This window comes from Pimephales promelas, chromosome 11, assembly GCF_988280905.1.
Source record: "Pimephales promelas chromosome 11, fPimPro1.hap1.1, whole genome shotgun sequence".
Lineage (NCBI taxonomy): Eukaryota > Metazoa > Chordata > Actinopteri > Cypriniformes > Leuciscidae > Pimephales > Pimephales promelas.
Window position 1 is genome coordinate 21,306,170 of NC_142779.1, and position 15,819 is coordinate 21,321,988.

General features: G+C 35.8%; 1 protein-coding gene across 3 annotated transcripts in view; it reads right to left on the reverse strand.

Moving 5' to 3' along the window:
• The window catches only part of map4k5 (mitogen-activated protein kinase kinase kinase kinase 5), a 42,258-nt gene extending 26,673 nt beyond the window's left edge, over positions 1 to 15,585 (reverse strand). For all 3 annotated transcript variants that reach the window (XM_039656234.2, XM_039656233.2, XM_039656232.2), the window contains exons 1-8: positions 15,427 to 15,585; positions 14,453 to 14,634; positions 9,078 to 9,135; positions 1,031 to 1,121; positions 801 to 865; positions 644 to 699; positions 180 to 227; positions 35 to 77 (exon numbers count right to left, since the gene is read on the reverse strand). In XM_039656234.2, coding sequence (XP_039512168.2) covers positions 35 to 77; positions 180 to 227; positions 644 to 699; positions 801 to 865; positions 1,031 to 1,121; positions 9,078 to 9,135; positions 14,453 to 14,560 — 469 coding nt within the window. In that variant the 5' untranslated portion in view covers positions 14,561 to 14,634; positions 15,427 to 15,585. The remainder of the gene's footprint in view (positions 1 to 34; positions 78 to 179; positions 228 to 643; positions 700 to 800; positions 866 to 1,030; positions 1,122 to 9,077; positions 9,136 to 14,452; positions 14,635 to 15,426) is intronic.
• Positions 15,586 to 15,819: the final 234 nt, after the last annotated feature.

A 15,819-nucleotide genomic window follows, 5' to 3' on the forward strand; every position in this document is an offset into this window, starting at 1 on the left:
ACCACACACAGCAATTTTATTGTGAATCTCTCACCTAATTTGACATCTCCATTGTCTGTGAGCAGAATATTCGCCCCCTATTGCACAATGAGCTTAGAGTAATTAACAAGCAGGGGAAAATATGTGATATGAAACAGGAGGAACACCAAAAAGATGCATTGATTATAACTCTGTATTACCTTGATGTCTCTGTGCATCTTTCCTTTGGAGTGCAGATAACCCAGACCCTAAACACATACACACACTTCAATCAGCTCAAGATGTTTAATAAGGATTAATTAAATAAAACAGAGTCTCTACAGCATGAAGGCCAGGTCACACCAAGAACAATAATTATAACGATAACTATATTAGTGTCCACTCTAGTGGACATAGTTCTGTTTATTCTAAGCGTTCGCTTGAGATATTTCTTCTGCCGCTTTAAATGCTTGAGCTCTTTAAAGCAGGCTGGATTCTGATAGGCTGTAAAATAAAAAAATTGTTCTAAAAGTGATTTCAAAAATATTGTTGCTCTGTGCCGTTGTGGTGTGGACTCTTCTATTGTTTTTTTGTTTTTTTTAGAACTATATCTTTTATGTTATTGTTATACGTAGTTATCCTTGGTGTGAACAGGCCTTTATACCATGTGAGTAAAGAATCTTACCTGTAATGTCTCTCTGCAGACATAGGCGATCTGAAGCTCAGAGAGTGGACCTGTAACTGCACATGTACACAAACACACATGTTCAGTGGTGTCATACATAATAAAAATAGAGGGTGTCAATTCAACATGGACATTTTTAAACACACAACCATTTTACCATGATAAATGTCTTGTAAGGATCCTCCACCACAGTATTCCATACAAATCCACAATTTTTCACGGCTAAAGAGAGACAGAAAGATATCTTTAAAAAACGTACATATATTTAAACTCAAATGTGAGGCATTTAAATAAAAAATACATCATAAATTAGGCATCTAAAATAAATCCATTTATAGAAAAATCTAGTTCAATCTAGTAAATCTAGTAAAATCTATCCATTGTTACCAGAGGTAACTGCCAAAGTAAGCCACAATGTTGTGATGGGTGCATTCCTTCACCATAAAAATCTCCTGCTGGATGATTGAGAAATCATCACCTAAAAAAAGAGGGAAAAAGAAAATGTGAATGTTATTGATCAATCAAGAATCAGTAGATGACAGCTGTAGAAATTAAACTGTGAAAAGAAAGACGGAACGGTTGGATCAGATATGGAGAGCAGATGGCTGAGTGATTATTATGAACTCGTTAGTTTTCGCGTTAGTGGGTTTTTGTGATTTAGTTAGTTAACCATTCAAACAGAACCTCCTCATCTAGAACTCATTCACTCGTAGTCTATGTTCACACTGCAAGCCTTAGCGCTCAATTACTAATTATTGCTCAAACCCGATTTTTTTTTTTACTGTTCACATTGTTGTTTTAAATGTGGCCAAAATCAGATTCCAGTGCAAACAGATCATCATGGTCCTAGACTTACCTGCATGCTCACAGAAATATAAAAAAAATCATACAGAAAATTGAGTGACTAATAGCTGCATCCACATTTTTTCCTAAAATCCCAAGTCAAATAATCAGATGTGTCATGACAAGGCCTCTAGCCTATTAAAAAAGAATGAAGAAGACGTTATCAGCCAAACTCGCACACCTCTTTCCCTTCAAAGCCTGCTTTGTTAAAGCAGTGAATCACAAGTTTTAAACCATTTTAATTTATCGTGTGACTCAATGACCACGCATCTTCACTTGAAGCACATGATTTGTTTATGATTAATGGCTTCAGTACAGTGAATGCCGCATAGTTTCCTGCAGGTGGCGCTGTTTCCTTTACATAAGCATTGGTCGTCACTGTGATGCTCTCAGAATCTCTTGAGCTGTTCATGACAGCTGAAAATCTCATTACTCACAAAACTCGCGCAAAAATGATAGACAAAAGAAAAAAGAGAGAGAGAATATTAAATGACAGCGTCCTCCCCGCCTAGAATATACAAGGTAAAAATATGAAACCCTATATTTTTTTAAATAGATGCCTTTCAACATAGACCTCAACCCAGTGATGGATGTTTAACTGACTGTAACCACTTCTCTATTCTGGTGCAGACCTTTCAATTGGAAACTCGCAAACAAAACCCCACCACCTCTGTTTCACACGACTCCATAATGAGATCCAGAAAGAAACGTAGCTGTCAGAACATTAAAGACTGCTAGGAACAACAATTTGGGGCAATATGCACTTGAGTTTCAACACAGGACATCTGCAGCATCACAGTGTATGGTTTTATGTGCCAAACAAGAAACAACACAGTTATGCCTACAAGCTCTGACCACTTCCTCTCCACTCAAGACAAACAGGCCATGCCCAAGAGTGTGAGAATATGAGATAATGTGAGACTGTGTGAAAGGACAGCAGCAGGGCCTGAGGGTTTGTCTGTTGAAAGCTGAACTCAGGCAGCTTCCTTTGAGCTAGATGCACTTCTCAGTGAACAGAATTTACACAGAAATACGTTTTTAAATGATCATTACTTTCTAATATTTTCATGGAATAGTTAGTGTAAACTATTGGACCCCATTGACAATCTTCAAAATACACTAAGGTTCAAAAGAATGGGGTCAGTAGGAGTTTATAATGTTTTGAAAGAAGTCTCTTATAATCAACAAGGCTGAATTTCAAAAAACATAGTAAAGACAGTAATATTTTTATATATAATTTAAAATGTAATTTATTCATTTTATTTTCAGCAGCCATTACTTTGTCGTCACTTGATCCTTCAGAAATCATTTTAATACGCTGGTTTGGAGCTAAAAAAAAAACAAAAACATTTGTTGTTGTTTTAATGAACAGCACGTATTTGAAATAAATTGTTTGCAAGTCCTTACTGTCACTTTTGATGAACTTAATACATCTGTTTTAAATAAAGGTGTGATGAACTGAGAAATCAATTTTTCCTTGAGCTTTTGAAATCTTAGAGGTCATGATACTATAAGAATATCCTGTAAGTTTCGGAACTGAAAACGTCCTTGTTAGTCCAATGAAAGCTTTTATTGACACCAGCCTCAACAAACGACTCGTTTTTTTTTTTCGCGTATTACACGCATGCATAGTTAAATGACATAGATGCCTACCTCGTGATGACAAACCGGATCGAGCGAGCAATACAAAATATTGTGCAGTGCCTGGTTGTGGAAGAAAACAGTCGCTGCATATGCTTCCACTGGATTCTTTATTTGGATAAACTTTATTTATAATGACGTTCCAGCTGATGTGGGTAAAACATTGTCCGTCTGTTCGCTTCATTTCACTGAGGATTGTTTTGTAAACAAGACTGGATTTGCAGACCGATTAAAGGGGGGGTTGACTGCGATTTCACTTTTTTCATTTTAAATAGTGTGTAATGTTGCTGTTGGTGCATGAACAGTATCTGCAAAGTTGCAGCTCTGAAAGTTCAGTGTAAGCAGAGATATCGTCTTTTAAAAATCAGGAAGTATAATTGCCTACAAAAACGACTCGATTGGGACTACAGCTGGGTTATGGCACGTCACTAACCCGCACATTTGCATAAACTCCTCCCTCAGAATATGCAGAAAATGGCATGCGTATATTTCTGAGGCACGTCGACTCGTCGAGTGTGTTGTTCACGCAGCTGTCAGGTCTTCTGTGTTTCGGGCTTCCCATGGACGCTGTACTTCCTCAACAATGGATATTAAATATTAATTACTGTATTTCTTGTTGGTCACAGGCGAGTGAAACGGCAGTAAAACCTTTAAAATCTTTATATAATCAAGCTGTTAAAGTTTTGGATAAAAAACCATTGAGATATCATCACTGTCTGATTCTTAGAAAATGCAGTATGTTAAACTTTGATAATATAATTGTGTATGCCAATGTGCGATTAGTTTTTAAAATTTTGAATAATATTGCGCCTCTTGCCCTAAAAACATTTGTACAGTTTTGCTCTGAAAAGATGACAAGGAGTACCAGGTCGCAATGTTGCAATGATTGCAGGCTGCCTAAATGTAGCTCGGCCTTTGCACAGACAGCCTTCTCCTTCAAGGGCATTAAAGAATGGAACAAACTCCCAAAGGCTCTAAAACTCACTTTTGACCTGAAGGATTTTTCTAGTAATATAAGGAAAGTGCTATTGAACAACCAGTTGTGCCAGCATAGATAATTATGCAGTGTTGTAGTACTCGAGACTCTGACTCGTCTCGGACTCGATCTCGAGACCATATTTTAATGGTCTTGGTCTTGTCATGGACTCGTGTGCATTTGGACTCGGAATTGACTCGTACTCGAACATTTTCTTTTTTAGGACTCTGACTTATTCCCGAGTCCACTCGAGTTCAATTCAAAATAGTTTTCATGATTATTAATGTATGTTAATAAAATATTTCTTTAAATTGATTGACACACCCAGTGATTGGTGATTTTTTAGTGCGCAACTGCGCATGACAAATTGTAATAAAATTACTTTTAACACCACCTACTATGTGGCCTTTTTACCCTAAACTGATCATATTTTTTAAACTCTAAGTAAATTCAGTAAAAAAAAAGGATTTCTCTAAGTAAATAAAAGTAAATTAGGTAATCAACCCTCACTGGTCTCGGTCTCGACTCGGACTCGACCGTCTCTGGTCTCGGACTCAACTCTCTATGGACTCGGTCTTGACTCGGACTCGACTCTCTCTGGTCTCGGTCTCAACTCGGACTCGAGTGAGGTGGTCTCGACTACAACACTGTAATTATGTATGTAAATATGACTTTTTAGTGAGGTTTTATTGATGGTTGAAATAGAGAATGGATGACTGAATTAATTGATAGTTGTATTTGAGTGACTAATTGTAACATTTCATATTGTATATTTTGTATTGTAATTCACCTGCTCGGGGACTGCAGATGGAAACTAGCTTAAGCTAAATCTGGTGCATCTTTAATTAATGTTTTTTGCACATTGTCCCTGTTGAAATAAATAAAAAATGAATAAATGAATGAATTTAATTAAATTCTAACTGTTGGTGTAACAATGTAAAATTACTTAGGAACAAACTTAAAACTAGAAAAACAACTTCTGTGAAAAAGCCTCACTAATCTTGAGACACAACTATCACATCACTTGTCAGATCTCCTTAAATTCTCTGTCAACTAATTATTATCTGGTATTACAAATTTGTATCAACTATCCAATACATTATAACTTGTGTAAAACAGATCAGAGAGAATCCAGAAGAATAGCCCAAAAAATGCTTTGAGAAGCAAACACAAGATCTCAATCTACAGCAAAATAATTTGCCAGCTGCTTGTGATGAATTTAGAAATGAATGGATCATCAAATGGATCCCAAATTAAACATCCACCATAGGGGAAACCATAACTTCATCTTATTCACAATTATTCATGCTCTGCAAATTTTATAGTTGGGATTCATATTTAACATTTCCACAAACCAAACTATGACAAAAAAAACACCCATCCGCTCTCAGCGGTGGAAAGAGATCCCAGACTTCCACAGTAAAAAAAAATGCCCTCTTGACAGATATCCCAATGGTTGCTACGATGTGATTGGATCATTTCTATGGGGTGGGGTGTAAACTAGCCAATGAGCAAGCAAATAAATCTGTCCTCTACATCAACAAGTATCTTCGTTGTCAAGTTTTGTCCTTTCCTGCAGCAGCGTAACAGTGTGGCTACTGCAAAAAAAAGTTGTGAATTCAGTCAGCTTTTCAGTTCTCCATTAGATGCCATTTGTGGTCACGCAAAACTCTACACAAAACACACTCAGATTCACACGAAAACTCCAGCTGACGGGCTTCTTTTAGATGTGACATACGATAAAGCACACGCACACCTGCTTTCCAGGTGGATATCAGATTTGGCTTTTTTACTTTTTTGTCCAGATGTTAACCAATCTAGACAAGTTGCTAGCAAATCACTAACAATCATCAGCATCATGCGATCTGACACTGACACAATCTGAGTGACATAAATGCTCACACGTCATTAAGTAAACACTTGGTACGGTACTATAAAAGGACAGTCGGCCTCTATTGCTACAGACGTGTTGGAAACGGTTACGGCAGAATTCAAGCAAGCAGAAAGCATTCAAGGACACTTGTGAAACAATAACTTCATTCTCTATCCACCTTAATTAGAAATGCAGAAGTAAGATATTTTCTGTCAATGTGCGAGATTTGAGATTCATTAACCATGTACCTAGAAGAATAACAAAGTACAGTAAATGGAAAATGGAAAACTATACTATAAAACTATAACTAAACTATACTTTATGATCATCAAGATACTAAAATAATAATTTATTTTATTTTATTATTGTGATCATAAACACACTAAAATACCTGTTTGCAATTTCAAGCAGCATACCAGGCTGTTTTCATACAGCTAAAATAACTGGAAGCAGATGACACCGGAAGCCTCAGACGTTCAAGACATGGCCATGCCTCTTCTTACTAAATACGGTAGATAAAAGCCCATCAATCCCAACAAATTAAACTGTGGGAAGATTATTGACTGATTTTTAGGTGTAATGCAATGAAATGCCAATGATTTTTTTTATACCAAGCATTATGTTATTCTCCTTAGGTCTGAAAATGGAACATGAAGGGAATTATTACAGCTCATTCAGTCATACTGGCATAGTGATTATTGGAAAAGGATTATTTGTAGCACAACTTTGATTTGAAAGTATTTTTTTCAGTCTTTTAAAGTGAAATTTGCCCAATCCAGAAGTGCCTCCCATAATCTAAAACATTAGGCTCATTAGAAAAAAGGTGGATAAACTCTTCTCATTACAAGCTTGGAGAGATGATTGCCGCAAGTTGTTCCCAATACACGGCATAAGCATTCCAAACTCAAAGCACAGACAGAAATGAGATTGTATGGAGCAGCGTTTCCTGCAAACCGAGATGATCTGAGAACACCAGATCATGTGTAAATGCACAGAGTGCCACACTTCAAGTTCATTCTGGACCACCAAACACACTAAGCCATTTCCCGATTGTAGTCATGATTAATCTTGCAGTCTCACCCTCTATTAATACATATGTCAATTTAATAAACATACAATATATAGGACTGAATTAACATATTTTTTACCGTGTTTTTTTTTCTTTCACCAGGCTCTTAATGATTTAAATAATCTTTTGGGATATTTAATGTCAAACAAAGTCATAAGAGCGTGAGAACAGAACAGCTTTTACACAAACAGGGTTCCAGACTGCGACCAGATGGTCACATTTTGAGACCTTTTTTCCTGCGGGTCCAGATCAATCGACAAACTAAACAAATGTGAAATGAAACTGTGCTACTCGTTTGAGCTGCATTGTGCGAAACGTTTATTGGCTCAGGAAAATAATTAGACAGCGTGAGCTGCAGGTTTTACTTGCGGGTTGATCTTGAGCATGCAACATCGTTATTACACAGTGAATTCACGGCAGAATTAATAACATCAATGCAAAATTTCTAGTGAGAACAAGCATTCAACTTCAATGCAGAATTCTGTAGGGCTGTAGTCAACCAAAGAAATCCTTAGTCGACCAAGGTCTTGTCCTGCGCAACGATTAGTCGACTAAAAAAAATTTATTATTTTTTTACTGCAAAAAGTGAGGAGCTCTGTCCTAGGTCTATGGTGAGTCATCGCGCACCTGCTTACACCAAACGCTACAAAAAATAGAACTGCTATCTGCCACATAATGAAAAATCTAAACAAAAGCTCTCATTTATACAGGCTGTATTCTTCTTTACTTACAAAGCTATGGGTTAACTTTTGTCCAGCCGATCTAGCCATCTAGGCGTTTTAAAACAACACACAAAAAAAACAAAATAGCCTTAAAATTAATCTGAAATAGGCTGTGTTGTAAGAAGGCATATAGGTTTATTTTCGTTTTGTTACTTTATTTAGGTTATTTTCAAATGCGTGAAGTGTACAAATAAAACGAAAACATATTTAGAAAACACAATCTGAGTCAGCATGATAAAGCCGTTAAAAGGGCTGCTCACGTCTTTTGCGTTCTCAAGTTCGATTTTTTAAATGTAGCCAGACACAGGTGCGGTTCCCGAGTGCATTATGTGTGTGCGCTAAACTGTGGCGCAGTTACAAAAAATAGGCTAAATTAAATAATTTACAGTTGGGGATAAAACATAGGCTAATTATATTTAGAAAACAGTAAAAAATAACTGCTTTATAAAGGAATAAATATCAAGGAGTAAATCATTGAAAATCTATTTCTATTGGTAAAAAAAAAATTCGACTGGTCGACCAATAAGAATGTCAGTCGACCAAGACGGCATCGACTGATTGGTCGATTAAACGACTAAAGTTGACAGCCCTAGAATTCTGTTATAAACCATAAACCATAGTTATAAACCATAGGAAACATTGAAAGATTTGATTTTTGCCATGAAAGATTTCTTCAAATCAACAAATCACCAATATTCACCATGGATTTAATGTAGCAACACTAACTACAATCATGGTATTGTGGCAGAAATAGTGTTTTTTCACTGTACTCATTTTAGGGATTTAAGCGTGAAATTCATGCACTTTTCAGCTCAGTGCTTTACTGTCAAATTTCCAATAATCAAATATGCAATATTGTAAGTAACTGCACTTATTAATGCAAAACAATAGTAGTTTTATGATTAAAAATCCCCACAGCACTACCAAATCAGTTGCTAGCACCACCATCTGTAGAGCTTAGTGGCACTAGTGCTACTGCTCTCAAATGTTAGTCTGGAGTCATGACAAGGATAAAAAAAAAAAAACTGACAGCTTTATCTAGAATTCAATAATGTCTGCAAAAAAAATGCTGCAACTTGCAATTACAGAATTATGTTTCATAATGTTTCAGCTACGCACCGGTATGGTAATATTTGAAAAATGCATATCATAAAACATCCACCAACATTCATGTACATCAGTCTACACACCATCATTAATTTGTTCTTTCATGCTGCTTTGCAAAGAACAAAACAGGATGTGTCATGTGAGCTTCACCGCAGACTTCACATCACACCTCCTTGAGCACAACAGAATGGCTTCATACTCACCGGGCTCAAGTTTGATGATCTTCACCGCTGCAAGTTCTCCAGTGGAGATGTTTCGAGCCTGCAAAATACAAAAACAAGGAGGGCAGATTATGATTAAAAAAAAGAACGAAAGAGCGAGAATAGTTTCCGATTCAAATAAACACTGGAATGTGCTTGTGTAAGTGAGAGCCGTGTCTCTGATGGAAACCGCCTCATCGTTTCCAAATGGAAGTAGGTCATCAGCCATCGAAACATATGAGCATACACAGAAAAGAGACTTGAGGGTCATCCATTTGTTACCTGCAGTGTTTTTAAACAAGTAACTTTAGAGTTCCCACACTTTTTGGCCAGTGAATTTCCATACCTTTTCCACAAATGTTTTATATGGATTTCAAAAACAGTTATAGAAATAGATAGCACTCACACAACACAATGACGTTTTAAGATTTTATGCATTTCCATGCCTGCTCCAGAAACACAATTTCCAAAATTCCCAGACATATACATGTTTCCTTTCACAGTGTAACTTGTAACTTGCCATAATCTGCAAGTGTCATTTAACAGTGCATAAAAGGTGTATATCTTAGGACTGAGCAAGATAAACGGGTACAATAAACAAGTATGATTGTGTGTGGGTATGTGTGAGACAACAAGACACGTCCTCATCTGAGAGAGACAATCAAGTGTTTGGAAGGAAGTTATATGTGTGCTTGTTTCACTGAGGATCAGATCACATAAACCACCAATTCTTGATACGATTCATTGATAACTACACACAACTAAGTAAAGTGGTAATGGTGTGTTATAGTACTTTGTACTATCTTTACTGTACTGTAAAACACAGTAGCACCATGGCAGCTTCAAAACAGTTATTTGAACCAGATAACTCTGATAACACTTTTATAACCAAGTAGGCCAGATAACAGCATCCATAGCTCTAAACCAGTATGTATACTCTGTAAGCTCTGTATGTAAGCTTCTCCTAAAAGACGTAGTCATTCCCATTTTCTCAGGACAATCTGATGTTTTTGGATCACTTGAAAAAAACGATGTCTTATTATTTGTAGTTGTGTTTTCTATTAACAGTTTCAATGAAAGCTACGATGTAAACGAAGGGCAAAGCTTTGACTCTGCTAGCCTGATAACTATCCTTACAGTATTGATAGTGTTTACTTCAGCTTTTGTAAGTCTGTTCACCGCCCCGTAAGAAAATTAACCATGTTTTTGTGATCCATTACTATTTGTATTACCATAGTTTTCCGACAAATACAGTATATTTAAATGGTGGAAAACATCATATCTATAAGAAAATTACAAAAAAACATACCACTGTGAAACGTCCTGTGAAATCCACGCTTCGATCATGTAAAATATTTGAAAAATAATGTGTTTTTTGAACAATCAAGCATGAAAACATAATCTAGTACACCCCAAAAAACAAAACCAAGACTTCGTAAAAGGGCATAATAGCACCCCTTTAAAACAATTTCAATCTGTAAACTATATACTATATATCCGTCAACCAGGGTTTAACATTATGTTGAATATTTGCTATGTTTAAATTAAATTAAGATTATTAAAATAAACAGTACTGTAAACAAAAAAATTTTTTAAAGGTAGTGTAGGTCAGAATTTAAAAAACTTTTTTCCAAATTTGCTTAAACTTTCTGTATATATCAATGCATAATTAAAATCTAAGTACTCTGAAAAAGAAAGGATAAAAATCGAGTGTCTGTAGACCTCTCACGACTGTTTTAAAGACAGCTCATTATTTCCATTCACTTCACCCCCTCCCTTCTGGGCTCCTTCCAAAGCCACGCCCCCAAAACACATGAACGCGCGACTCCGACAGCTGAGCTTAAGACACATTATTTACCTGAGACGAACGGAGAGGAGAGGAAAGAGTGCATGTAGTGACATCATGTCAGAAACACATGTAAATAAAAAAATCTAACTATCATTATGAAGATAAACAAATAAGTTGTATTTTATTACTCACTATAAAGCTAGCATATTGATATTGGTAAAGTTTACAATATATATTTATTGATTCGCTAACGAGCAACTTATCTATAAGGCAAAGCTAAAAACAGGTTGCATGATACACGTTTTTCCATTGCCATCATTTACACTGTGATGAAGATGAATTTCGTGTAAGATTCATAACATATATATGGTGTTCTGACTGCATGTAAGAGTTTGCTTGATGAAAGCATTGTTGATTCTGATGAGGACTACACTCCCGAGACAAGTAAGTTACCCATAGACAGTACAAGAAAGCAAGTACCGCATCGTCAGCTCGAGGACAGATCCGTGGTCGAGGGTGAAGCAGAGGAGGTCGTGCAAGAGGCCGTGCTATTAGTAGAGGCCGAGGACGGGGTAGTCGAAGTGCAGGGCAAGGAGCACTTTTTAGACAAGAGGACCTGCATTGAGTTTTGCATCTTTAAGCTCAAACAAGGGCATGCGAACAGGTACGATCTGGATACGCGCAAGTGGGCAGGTCCTGTGGGGCAAAAGGGTGGTCGTTGCCATGGTTGGGAGAGATTGACAGTCGCCTAAGCCAATCCGTTGTTTCGTCCCGGTTCGAAATAATGAGCTGTGTTTAGTGCAGATTAAACGGTCTAGAGTCACTCGATTTTTATAGTCTTTTTTTCAGAGTACTTAGATTTTAATTATGCATATATATATATATAGAAAGTTTAAACAAATTTGGAAAAAAGTTTTTATGAAATTCTGACCTACACTACCTTTAATAAAAAAAAAAATCAATTCAAAAACATTTTTTCATGATTTAATAAAAACACACTGCTGTGAAAATTTATGTTACTATTACCATGTACTTTTATATAGTGCTCTATGAAATATGAAATATAATTTTGTTTTCCTTCAATTTTGTTTATTTTCCCCTAAATTCTGTTTTCTGTCATAATGGTTTAATTCAATTTTCATTAAAAAAAAGCATGTCTAATCAGTTGAATTCATAAGACTTTTTTAAAATGTTTATTTAAAATATTTAAAATTAACAGTTTTGGTGTGCATAAATAAGATTTTTTTGAACCAAAAGTGTGGAAGTAGTGTGGAAAAATGTATTTTTATTATATTTACATTACCACAGTATTTTATTATTTATTTACTGCATTCTATCATTTTTAGTAAAACTGTGCTGTTTGGTCAAAATTATATCTCCGCTGTTACAACTAACATTTTATTTTAGAAACATTTTAGAAAAAAAAGTCCGTAGACCATATGAAAATTCCTTAATGTAGTCGGTCGGATCAATGCTAGATCACATAACCAGCAGCCACTCACCCGGCCAGGAAGTGTGCTCAGCAATCAATAACAGTAAATGTAATACGCAGACACACACACGACTTCTGCACTTTGCTGAATGAATGGAAACTACAACAATTCACCAGATTTTCAAGCACTTCCAGACCACTGGCAACATCCAAACTCCTGGGGGACAATGTGTGTGTTTAGTCTCCAAATAAACAAATTAAACACTCATGTTGCACACAGACTCGAGCCAAATGAAAGTTAATAAATCTTTGATCAAAGTTTCCATGAGATCAAGTATGATTTATCATCATTAAACCTCCTGAGTATAATTGAGTTCAACTCAAGAGATCCCAAATGCCCTTTCCATTTCTAATACATTTTCTGCGAAAACTTATGAACAGACTTTCTGAAGACATCTTCCACTGTGCCAGGGTGTTACCATGCAATTGCTAAAGTGTTCTTGGAAGCCTGGGTCATAAACCATGTGAAAAAAAATTATATGTATGATTGCTTAGAAAAAGCAATAGCACACATCATCTCAACATACTGCACAATTTGAGGTATCATACATGACTATAGCACACATGGAGTTGGAAAAGTTATATGGTAAAGTAAAGTTCAATAATAAGGATTATTAATTTGTTCAAATCTGTTACTCGGGTATGAGCAATAATAATATAAAAATAAAAGAGATGCTTGGCACTAAATTCATCACCTATTTAATTTCCTAATGCTTTTTTTAATCTTTTTGTTTGTTTTAACTTTTATCTTTAAAAGAAACAGCACAAGTCCATTTACACATTAACACTAACCAAACCGCTCTAACTCAGAAACAAGCAACCCACATGTCACTAATACAATCAGAAGCTTATTCTTCTCTCAGGAGCTGCTACTGGGACATTTTCTGACTGTATATGGCCTTTTTTTTCTTTTGAGGGCTTTGGAAAAGCAGTAAATGAACCCATGGCAGGATATTAACGCAAGGTAATGAACGAGTCTCTTAACATACAGAACTTTAAATGCAGGATACCATGTGTGGCCTGATGGTGCAATAGACAAACATTTCATGACAGTGACTTTACCACACTTTAAGAGTTTGTGGCTTCCCAATCAGCTCAGAAATAACAATACTAACTAAATGCATAAATACATTGTTATTTTTTCTTGCTACTGCTTCACATCATTAGCCCTTTGTATACAAATGTTTGCCTAAAAAGGGCCTAAGGCTGGAATCCAGACCCAACACGGAAATATTAAAACCACAAGTATTATTAATTTGAAGGCAAATAAAAACTAACTACATACATATATATATATATCAGGTTACCATATCACTGTCTACAGCGAATACTGAGAATGGGATCTTGACGTCATCAACTTCCACAGCCGTTCTCATGGCCAGCATGGAAAAGGTGTGAGTTTTCAGCTTTCAAGGGTGAAAGTGAAACTCAGTGAAGTTAACAACTTAACCAAAATGTGGCGTTATAATTTATATTTATAGATGAATATCATATATTATAGATATTTATTCATTAAAGTCAAGTCATTTATTTGTATGGCACTTTCTCCAATGCACATTGTCTATAATGGCTTAATGCTTTAACATTGAGAAGGTTTAGTCCAATTTGACAATATATAACGATGATACACATGATCCACCATATGAGAACTAACCATATTATTTTATCAGTTATATAAGTGTCTCTTAATGAACAAGACTGAATGAAAATACTGACATCAGAGTTACAGAGTAAAACTAAGATGGAATGGCAGTACAACAATTAACATAGTTTGTATTGAGAGCGATCAAAGCAATAAGCAGCAAAAGAGAAATGAATTAGGTCTTGTGTGTTGTCTGGTCGTAGGGAGGGATTAAATTAGTTAGATATTAAAATGTTACTCTGTTTTATTTTAAGCGATTGTAAGCAACAAATCTCAAAAAGTATTAATACAAAAACAGATTTTTTTTCTCTGCTGATTTGCATTTGTTGACACTGTGTGCTCCTGATTGTGTACCAAAAATATGGCAACTGCTACAGAATGTAATGCAGTGTGAAGAAGTTTCCCATTCTCTATAAGAGAGTTTCTCAGGAATCCTGGTATAATGTGTCCAGTACCTTATACACGTCTCCATAGGTTCCGCTGCCAACTCTCTGGATCAGCTCAAAGTCGTTCTGTGGGTTTCTGCGCTGAATCTCCCCTCCGGACCGGCCCAGCGGATCCATCCTGTCGGACTGGAGTATTTACTACTTTAATGACCCAGATTCAGTTTCACAACAGACCTGCAGTCCACATCCCCCTGAAAAATAACAGAAACCAGAACATAATGTCATTAATACCAGCAGCACACCTAAGCTTAAACAAACAGATAGACAGCTACAGTTCATTGATAGACAGAGAGACAGGCACACAGACAAATAGATAGATAGATAGATAGATAGATAGATAGATAGATAGATAGATAGATAGATAGATAGATAGATAGATAGATAGATAGATAGTTAGATAGATACTCTAGTGAAAATGCAAAGCAATTTATGGACAAAAATAATACATATAAAATATAATAATCGTTTTATAAGGACTTTTCCAACAAAATCAAACTACTGTTAAACCTACCTTTGTAGATGGTGATGATTTAAAAGTAAGTATTTGTAACGTTACTTCAGTTATTTATGCGTTTCGAAATTATGTCAATAATTCTAAACTGTCAAAACAGGTGGGTTATTATTAAAAGTACCTCTTCATAGTAAGGTAGAGAGTTTATTTAAAGTTTTTTTTTTTTTGGTCTGAATGTCCGTGTATGAGGCTAACTCGGCTAACTTCTGCTAACTAATCTCACATAATCACTTCAGCTTTAAACTTTTTATAATTTTAACATTTTATAAACACAATAAATACAAATTCAAATCGAACGCATAATCGAGATTTTACAGATATATACTTGCATTTAGCTAATGGGTGTTTTTAACTGCCGTTTGCTTTGAGTGACAGTAAAGTCCAGCCGAAGCTAATGCTAATGCTATAAACAGCGTCAAACTACAACACAAAATAAATCACTTAAATTCAGAAACTTTGATTTAAACTTTACCATTAGTGCGATTAATATTTGTCCTCTGATCTCATGAAGATGAAGAGGTTTTCATAAATGACGAAGTTCATTTTGCGTCGAAAAAACCATCCAAACAGGAACAGAGAAAGCACAAACTTCAACTGAAGCCAGATCAGATCAGACCACCAGACTCTCTCTCTCTCTCTCTCTCTCTCTCTCTCTCTCTCTCTCTCTCTCTCTCTCTCTCTCTCTCTCTCTCTCTCTCTCTCTCTCTCAAACACACTCACACAGCACACTCAAAATCACGCACAGACACACAGACCACACTCACACAGAAAACAAACAAACATGATATATAAAAGCAAGCACAATGTTGAGCATTAGACGATGTCTATTTCACTTTAATTCACTCTGTTTCAATGTGCATTATTT